At 42.1% G+C, this 10,211-nt stretch overlaps 1 protein-coding gene across 1 annotated transcript in view; it reads left to right on the plus strand.

Moving 5' to 3' along the window:
* Positions 1-9,855, plus strand: part of PRKCH (protein kinase C eta) — a 193,085-nt gene extending 183,230 nt beyond the window's left edge. The window contains exons 13-14 of the mRNA XM_080927265.1: positions 7,566-7,709; positions 8,973-9,855. Coding sequence (XP_080783391.1) covers positions 7,566-7,709; positions 8,973-9,119 — 291 coding nt within the window. The 3' untranslated portion in view covers positions 9,120-9,855. The remainder of the gene's footprint in view (positions 1-7,565; positions 7,710-8,972) is intronic.
* Positions 9,856-10,211: the final 356 nt, after the last annotated feature.

A 10,211-nucleotide genomic window follows, 5' to 3' on the forward strand; every position in this document is an offset into this window, starting at 1 on the left:
TGAATTTGCAAATTGCTCTTTCTAACTCTATGAAGAATTGAATTAAAATTTTGATGAAGATTGTATTAAATCTGTAGATTGCTTTTGGCAAGATGGCCATTTTTACAATGTTGATTCTTCCAATCCATGAGCATGGGAGATCTTTCCATCTTCTGAGATCTTTTTCAATTTCTTTCTTAAGACACTTGAAGTTCTTGTCAGACAGATCTTTCACTTGCTTGGTCAAAGTCACACCAAGATAGTTTATATTATTTAGGACTATTCTGAAGGGTGTCAATTCCCTAATTTCTTTCTCAGCCTGTTTATCCTTTGAATAGAGGAAGTCTACTGATTTGTTTGAGTTAATTTTATAACCAGCCACTTTGCTGAATATGTTTAACAGCTGTAGGAGTTCTCTGGTGGAGTTTTTGGGGTCATATAAGTATATTATCATATCATTTGCAAATACTGATAGTTTGACTTCTTCCTTTCAAATTTGTGCCTCTTTGACTGACTTTCGTTGTCTAATTGCTCTGGCTAGAACTTCAAGTACTATATTGAATAGGTAGGGAGAGAGTAGGCATCTTTTTCTAGTCCCTGATTTTAATGACATTTAGTTTGATCTTGGCTACTGGTTTGCTGTATAATGCTTTTACTATGTTTAGGTCTGGGGCTTGAATTCCTAATCTTTCCAAGACTTTTAACATGAAGGGGTGTCAAATTTTGTCAAACACTTTCTCAGCATCTAATGAGATGATAATGTTCCCCCCCCTTGGAGTTTGTTTATGTAGTGGATTACATTGATGGATTTTCGTATATTGAACCATCCCTGTATCCCTAGGATAAAGCCTACTTGACCGTGATGGATGATCATTTTGATGTGTTCTTAGATTCGGTTTTCGAGAATTTTATTGAGTATTTTTGTATTGATATTCATAAGAGAAATTGATCTGAAGTTTTCTTTCTATGTTCTGTCTTTGTGTGTTTTAGGTAGAAGCATAATTGTGGCTTCATAGAAGGAATTGGGTAGTGTTCCTTTTTTTCTATTTTGTAGAATAGTTTGGAGAGCATTGATATTAGGTCTTCTATGAAGGTCTGATAGAATTCTGCACTAAACCCATCTGGTTCTGGGCTTTTGTTGGTTGGGAGGCTTTTAATGACTGCTTTTATTTCTTTAGGGGTTATAGGACTGTTTAGACAGTTTATCTGATCCTATTTTAACTTTGGTACCTGGTATCTGTCTAGAAAATTGTCCATTTTATCCAGATTTTCCAGTTTTGTTGAGTATAGGCTCCTTTGTAGTAGGATCTGATGATTTCTTGAATTTCCTCAGTTTCTGTTACTATCTCTCTCTTTTATTTCTGATTTTGTTAATTTGGATACTCTCTCTGTACCCTCTAGCTAGTCTGGCTAAGGGTTTATCTATCTTGTTGATTTTCTCAAAGAATCAACTCCTGGTTTTGTTGATTCTTTGTATAGTTCTTTTTGTTTCTACTTGGTTAGTTTCTGCCCTCAGTTTGCTTATTTCCTGCTGTCTACTCCTCTTGGATGTATCTGCTTCTTTTTGTCCTAGAGCTTTCAGCTGTGCTGTCAAGCTGTTTCTTTATGCTCTCTCCAGTTTCTTTTTGGAGGCACTCAGAGATACGAGTTTTTCTCTTAGTACTGTTTTCATTGTATCCCATAAGTTTGGGTATGCTGTGCCTTCATTTTCATTAAATTCTAAAAAGTCTTCAATTTCTTTCTTTATTTCTTCCTTAACCAAGTTATTGTTGAGTAGAGTGTTGTTCAGCTTCCATTTGTATGTGGGCGTTCTGTCGTTTTTGTTATTGAAAACCGGCCTTAGTCCATGGTGATCTGATAGGATGCATGAGATTGTTTTAGTCTTCTTGTATCTGTTGAGGCCTGTTTTGTGACTGATTATATGGTCAATTTTGGAGAACATACTATGAGGTGCTGAGAAGAAGGTATATGCTTTTCTTTTAGGATGAAATGTTCTATAGATGTCTGTTAAATCCATTTGGTTCATAACTTCTGTTAGTTTCACTGTGTCTCTGTTTAATTTCTGTTTCCATGATCTGTTCATTGATGAGAGTGCAGTTTTGGAGTTTTCCACTATTATTGTGTGAAGTGCAATGTGTGCTCTGAGCTTTAGTAAGGTTTCTTTCATGAATGTAGGTGCCCTTGCAATGGGAGCATAGATATTCAAAATTGAAAGTTCATCTTGGTGGATTTTTCCTTTGACAAGTATGAAGTGTCCTTTCTTATCGTTTTTAATAACTTTTGGTTGAAAAATCTATTTTATTCAGCTTGTTTCTTGGGACCATTTGCTTGGAAAATTGTTTTCCTGCCTTCTACTCTGATGTAGTGTCTATCTTTATCACTGAGGTATGTTTCTTGTATGAATCAAAATGCTGGGTCCTCTTTACATATCCAGCCTGTTAGTCTATGTCTTTTTATTGGGTAATTGGCTCTGTTGATGTTGAGAGATACTAGGGACCAATGATTGTTGTTTCCTGTTATTTGTATTGTTTTAAGTGAAATTATGTTTGTGTGGCTATCTTCTTTTGGGCTAGATGAAAGAAGACTACTTTCTTGCTTTTCCTAGGGTGTAAGTTTCCTCCTTATGTTAGAGTTTTCTATTTAATATCCTTTGTAGTACAGGATTTGTGGAAAGATATTGTGTAAATTTGGTTTTGTCACGGAATATCTTGGTTTTTCCATCTATGTTAATTGAGAGGTTTGCTGGATACAGTAGCCTGGGCTGTCATTTGTGTTCTCTTAGGATCTGTATGACATATGCCCAGCATCATCTAGCTTTCATAGTTCCTGTTGAGAAGTCTGGTGTGATACTGATAGGCCAGCCTTCATGGGTTACTTTACCTTTTTCTCTTACTGCTTTCAATATTCTTTATTTTGTGCATTTGGTGTTTTGACTATTATGTGATGGGAGTAATTTATTTGGAATTCTTGCAATCTATTTGGAACAATCTATTTGGAGTTCTGCAGGCTTCTTGTATGTTTACGGGCATCTCTTTCATTAAGTTAGGGAAGTTTTCTTCTATATTTCTGTTGAAGATATTTACTGGCCCTTTAGGTTGGGAATCTTCACTCTCTTCTATGCCTATTATCATCAGGTTTGATCTCATTGTGTCCTGGATTTTCTGAATGTTTTAGGTTGGAAGCTTTTTGCATTTTGCATTTTCTTTGACTGTTGTGTCAGTGTTTTCTATGGTATCTTCTACGCCCAAGATTCTCTCTTCGATCTCTTGTATTCTGTTGGTGATGCTTGTGTCTATGACTCTTGATCTCTTTCCTAAGTTTTCTATCTCTAGGGTTGTCTTCCTTTTTATTTCTTTATTGTTTCTATTTTTATATTTAGATCCTGGATGGCTTTGTTCAATTTCTTCACCAGTTTTCTTGTCTTTCGTGTTTCCCTTTTAAGGGCCTCTTCTACCTGTTTACCTGTATTGTCCTTTATTTCTTTAAGGAAATTATTTATGACCTTCTTAAAGTCCCCTAACATCATCATGAGTTCTGATTTTAAATCAGAATCTTGCTTTTCCAGTGTGTTGGTGTATCCAGGACTGACTTGCTGTGGTGGGGGAATTAGGTTCTGATGATGCCAAGTGGCTTTGATTTCTGTTGCTTAGGTTCTTGGACTTACCTCTCGCCGTGTGCTTATCTCTGGTTTTAGCTGGTGTTGGTGATTCTGACAGTGGCTTCACCCTCCTCTGCTCTCTGATGTGTCAGCGCTCACATGAGACCAACTCTCTTTCAGTGTGGTCTGGGTAGAGTGGTCAGCCTCTGGAGCAGGCAGAAACTGGAAGCCTGATAACATCTTCTTAGCTCTTATCTCTGCATGTCTGGAGAGAGTAGTTATATGAGGAGTGTGATCTACTCCCCGAAAAAGTCTTACTCTTAGTCACACCCCTTACCCCCTCCTTACAGTGGTGCCTGCCTTAATAGTCAGCCCTCTAGAGTTTCTGGTTTCTTTGTGTCCCATTTATGTCTCCAGTTATCTTAGATATCACACACACACACACACACACACACACACACACACACACTGCCTAGGCCTCCTGAATGCTAAGAATTATTGGTATTGGTCATCATGCCCAGGTAGAACTTCTTTCTTCCTCTGTTCCAGAGGTCAGAAGTCATGAAAGTTGGCAAGTGACACCAGCCCTGTATGAGACAATAGGGGGTGGCAGTATATATGGCCACCTGGGAATCCCATGCCCATCACTAGTCAAACCCAGGTCACTCCTCTGAAAGAGTCGAAGCTCAATGTGGAAGGTGTCCCATATCCAAACGTAACTGTCATGTAATTCAGCATTTTAAGTGGATAAATTAAATGAATTATTTATCATTTTAAGTGATAAATAATTGAAATTGTTTTCAACCACACAATGTGGGTTAAGAAAAATGGTCTCAGTTATTTTCATTCCACCTCCCCTTCTCTCTCTCTCTCTCTCTCTCTCTCTCTCTCTCTCTCTCTCTCTCTCTCTCTCTCTCTCTCTCTCTCTCTCTCTCTCTCTCTCTCTCTCTCTCTCTCTCTCTCTCTCCCTCTTCCTCTTTCTTCAGTCTTGCCTGCCTTCCCAGCTTCAGCTCTTTACCCTCACATATCACTGAGAGATCTAACCCCAGCTTGTACCCCATGTAGACATGCTTAGTTGTTCCTGAGTGGGTGCTTTATATCTCATATACAAAACTGAGCATGTCAACCACCCAGATTTGGCAAGATGCTAAAGCCCTTAATTAAACCAAACAATAAACAGATGCTCTCCAAAGATTCCTGCGCTTAGTCAGAATCTGGCATGGCAGTGGTATCATGCATGCCAGGATGTAAACCATGAGCATATGGTGGGAGGTTGACACTGGGGGAATCCTTAAAGGCCAAATGAGGAGCGTTCCAGAAACCATAATCCCAGGCTTTATAATCAATAACAAGGGTGTTAACAAAACTAGGCACTTGTTGGGCAGACAGCGTTGCAGAAGTGTTTTCTGAGTAAGGTTGTGGTGGCATGTGTGCAAAGAAATGTGATTGTAGCAGAGTCTTCTGTCACAGTTGTGGTACTTCAGTCAAGGTGTTAAAAAAAACCCACAGGGTTATGGTGCTGGAGAGATGGCTCAGCAGTTAAGAGTGTTCCCAGCACCCATGTAGGCAGCCAACAACACCTGTAACTGCAGCTCCGGGGCATCTGATGCCTCTGACCTCTATTGGCACCTCAATTTATGTACACTTAGGTACACAGAGATAAACACACATGCACATAATTAAAGATAAAATAAATCTTTTAAAACATTAAATCAAGATTATTCAAAAGGCTTGATCAGAACCTCAAAAGACGGTATCTACCAACCACGGTTCATCCTGACCCAGTTCTAGAAGTGTGCTCTTCAGAAAGGTCACTGCTGTGACTTTTGGTGGCTCCTCCTTAGATGGTGCTTCTGCCCCAGAGAGGCTCACTGTTAGTGGCAGGAGCAGGGAAAACGGAGCAAAGTCAGACAAGAGTGCCTCTGCCACACTGGCATCTGAAGTTCCGCACTGTCCCTCTTTCCTACGAGAGCAAGTGGTACCTACACATTCACAAGAGAGTGTCTGCTCTCCTCACTGGCAGGTAGGTGTGGGAGTTTCCCACAAGCCACCTGGGTCTTTTTCTGTGGTCCTTCTTTCTCAAGTTTTTTTTTTTTTAATTTCATTATTAATTCTTAATGAGCCCTTCAAATCGCAGATACCTGTCAATCAGGGATTGTATCCTACGGCTGTGTTGGACCTGTGCCTCTTCAAATGCTTGTTTTATTTTGAGCCCTATTGAACCAACGCTGGGACCGTCATACCTCTGGCTTCCTGGAATGACCCAGGTGTCACTGTCCTTCTGCGTCTTCATCAGCAACAAGATTGTCTTTGAAAAAAAAAAAATCATTAAATTTTCTCAGTAAATTCAGCTCCAAACAGTTTCTATAAATGCAAAATTACTTTTGTTTTATGCTCACAAGTCACAACTTGAAAAAGATATTTGGTGACTGTCAAAAGTTGTCATTGGTCTCTTTACAGATGACTTGATTTAGAGTCCAGAGGTGTGGCTCAGAGGTGTGGTACTCACCTCTCGCCCACAAGGCCCTGGGTTTAATCCCCAGCACTGGACATTGAGCTTGGAAATGCACAAAGAAACTTAAAAGTAACTTGGTTTAATTAAAACCACAACAAGCAGGCTGGAGAGATGGCTCAGTGGTTAAGAGCACCAACGGCTCTTCCAAAGGTCCTGAGTTCAATTCCCAGCAACCACATGGTGGTTCACAACCATCTGTAATGGGATCCGATGCCTTCTTCTGGTGTCTCTGAAAAAACTACAGGGTATTCATGTACATAAAATAAATATTTTTTTAAAAGTACACAACAACCTTTTTGCTTTGTTGGTTTCACATGATTCTGGGGTAAAATTCAGCACCCCTTTGTGCTAGGTAAGCACTCTCTCTAAACTGTAGCAAAGCTGCCTGTTTTATTGCTTTGTTTTTGAGACAAGGCCTTACATTATTATAGCCCAGGCTGACTTAGAATCCACCATCCTCCTGCCTCAGCTTCAAAGGGATTATAGACATTATGGTTGGGCTACTACTCTGCCCAATCCAAACAAATCTCTTTATTCATACTTAGCTCTTTGAAAAAATGAAAAATCACTTGAAATTAAAATGATATTCTGGCTCTGAAAAGTGAAATATCCTGGGTCCTCCATTAGTAAATAATTAAAACATTGAGACTGCTTGTAATAAGGGGAGTTAGCCCGAAATGCCTAGGAGCTGAGCACAAAGAATGTCTTCCGATTTATATGAAGATGGAATATTTGTGTACGAACAGCACTTGAATGTCAGCATTTTGTTTTAGCTCTGGTCTGTGTGGACACACATTCTCACCCCAGGAGCCGGTTCCAAAATGGAAGAAGGGCATCTTGAAGGCAGAAAAGGTTCATCATGAACTCTAATATTGTAGCCATAGAAAGACAAGCAACCAACTTTCATTTTTCCTGGAACAGGACACCAAAGTTTCTAGAGTTTTTCACCCTGCTGACATTTTATAGAGCTCTGGACAACGACTCTCTCTTGTCTGTGGTCTTAGGAGCACGCAGGAACCCTGGCCAGCTGCGCAGCTGGAACAATGGTGCAGCTGTTCCCCAAAGCAGCCCCTAGTCAGTCTGCTTGCTGTCCACAGCTGCCGTGCTGGGGAAAGGCACACCAGTTCCTTTCTCTGGAGAGGAAAGAAAAATATCAATTTACAGAAAAGAAAATTGGACCCTTCAGCCTCCTTTAGTGGCCGTTCCTGAAATGGCAGTGAGGAAGGCCAAAAATCCACCCAGTCAGTCTGTGTTAAGGCATGATTCACACTGCCCAGGATGGAAAATCCAGCGTGTGAAGCAAGATCAGCCAAAAAACCTCCCAGAAGGGTCTTTGCCAGGGCTGGTGCCTGCTGTCCTGGGAGACAGCTGTATATGAATGAATGAATGAATGAATGAATGAGAGAGAGAGAAAGAATGGATGGATAGATGGATGGATGAATAATGGTCTCTCTCTCTCCTCCACTCTCACAGTTTATGACCAAGAACCCCACCATGCGCTTGGGCAGCCTGACTCAGGGAGGCGAGAAGGAGATCTTGAGACATCCTTTCTTTAAGGAGATCGACTGGGTCCAGCTGAACCATCGCCAGCTAGAACCACCGTTCCGACCCAGAATCGTAAGTGGAACACGATTACTGTAACAGACTCTCCCCTTTCTCCAGATGACCAAAGTCCATAGGAAAGCTGGTATCTCCTATGCAATGTCCGAGTGAAGGTTGGCCAGCCCCTGCTGCAGAGTGAGACTGGGCAGGTTGGACCCGAGACAGTGTCTCTCCATGTGTTGACTATTTATCACAAAGTTTTTTCCCTCTCACTTGTGCTAGCTCTGCCCTCCCTGAAACTGAATAATAAAAATACCCCAGCATCTAATACACCTAATCTGCTTTAAGTTTCCCTAGAAGATTCTAATAAATGATGTCATTATCCCTCTCAGTTTTCCCATATTCTTGGGGGCACCATTTGTGCCTCTCCCACACCCTAAGATAGTAGAGAAGATGCCAGGTGCTCCTTCACTGAGCCTGGCTTTTTGTCCTACACATCTTGGCATAGCTACGGTGACAGAGGACTCAGGCCCTTTGGAGAAGTGCAGAGGACAGCAACGGTAGCAATCTAAGCCACCAAGCCTGAGAGTGGCCCGGCTCACAGACTTTGAGCATCAATGGATCCAGAGCAGAAGGACAAAGAAGGCAGGCTAAAAGTAGATCAGAGGAACTCTTTAGTATGTTTGTAAAGACTTTGTTTACACAGCTCTTTCGAACAGAGGGAGCCTAGTCTTTGGCAGCCTGTAAGACCTTGGATGTCCTGCAGCCAGAGGGAATCCCACCAGCTCCAGCCCAGTGGGGTGCATTGCTTCTGACCAGTAACAGGTTATGTACTTTAGCTCTAAGCCCCACGACACCGGAAAATGACTCAGGAACCTCTTCTCACATGTGCAGAATGTGTGCAAACACTAAGTGAGCTGAGCATGAGTTTACTCGACCTCTGGCCAGATGTGAGTGGGCTTGCCCCTCAGCAAGGCCTGCTGGGAAACCGCAGCTCAGTGAAATGGAGGCTAATGGGCAAGTGAGTAATAAGTAAGTCTGGGTGGCCACATTAATTCTTTAGCCTCACAGTCCAAGGCTGTCCCACTTCCAGGACACAGTGACTAGAGGGCAGGGCACGGGATGAGTGACTTGGCAGTTGGCAAAGGCCATAATAATACACGTGGTGGAGTGGCCAGGAAGTATCGCTTAATCGCCGGGATCAGAATCAGAGATGCTGCTACTGACCAAGGCTACAGGGCAGATCTCTGAACTCTTGAGACTGGGCTGAGTCCCATGCCAGAGTCCAAAGCCCCAAGTACATGCAAGTTGACCACAGTTTCCATTTTTCTTTAACAGAAATCCCGAGAAGATGTCAGCAATTTTGACCCAGACTTCATAAAAGAAGAGCCAGTTTTAACTCCGATTGATGAGGGACATCTTCCTATGATTAACCAGGATGAGTTTAGAAACTTTTCCTATGTGTCACCGGAATTGCAACCATAGCCTTATGGGGAGCGAGAATCAAAGGGGAAGGTGGATTTCTTTTTTCCAGAAATTTCTTCTATGGGAATTCCCTAGGACCGGCCTTAGAACAGCACCTCCACCTTTACGGAGCAGATGTTCACAACTCTGTGAAGGGCAGAGCCTCAGGAGATTCATGCCCCCCTCAATCCTGGGGAGCCATGGTACATTTCAGTCGTCGGCACTGAGATGAAATGTTACAAAGATGTGCACTGCTCAACCCACGAGTCTCCACAGCTCATTCAGGCTTGGAGTCAAGGTCAGAAGCCAAAAGAAGAGATGCTGGGAATAATACAGGAGGTCCTAGAGATTATGAGCCAAACGGCCTTCTTTTTTTTTTAAACTTCAAGAGACAAATCTAGACTTTCTGTAGAGCACTCTACACTCTTCTTTAAGCCAACACTGCAGTCTGCAAAAGATTAAATGCTGATGAAGAAGTTACAGGTCTCTCTAGGGAAACGAATGGCATTGTTAGTAGACTGACTGGCTTCGAGGGATGACAGTGGGCATCCTTCAAGCTCCCAACCTAAACCCAGTGTTGAGAACAGAGGTTGGACGCCATGACAGTGTCCGCTCTCTTCCTCTTTCTTTCAGTAACTAGATATTTATTGAGTGTCAAATGAAAAGGTGCCATAATCTTGAGTAGTGTACACAGTACAGTCACCTCCATGATGCTCTTACTCTGGGGTCCACCCAGTGGCGTTTGCATTCTGTGAAAGACCTCTCCACATGGCCTAGGGCTGCCTTCTTTGTCTCCTATTCATAGAAGGGCCACCACCACAGCAGTGCAGCCAGCAGGCAGGCTTCCGTTGCATGCCACCTGCTGACCGGTGGAATCGAGTCACCTCCACATTCTTCATCCCAGGCTGACTCCTTGGTGAAGAACACCACGCCATTCCCATCCGAGAACACGTGTGTGGCTGATCCACTGGCAGTCTATTTATGTTTCCAGAGACAAAGAAGGTTGTTTAATACACACATTAATAATTAACAACGGGTCTTCTAAACAAGGCCGACGACAAAGGTGTACCTTTTCATGTGTAACCATATATACAGTTGAAAAATTTTATCTGG

This window comes from Micromys minutus, assembly GCF_963924665.1.
Source record: "Micromys minutus genome assembly, chromosome: 1".
Taxonomy (NCBI): Eukaryota; Metazoa; Chordata; class Mammalia; order Rodentia; family Muridae; genus Micromys; species Micromys minutus.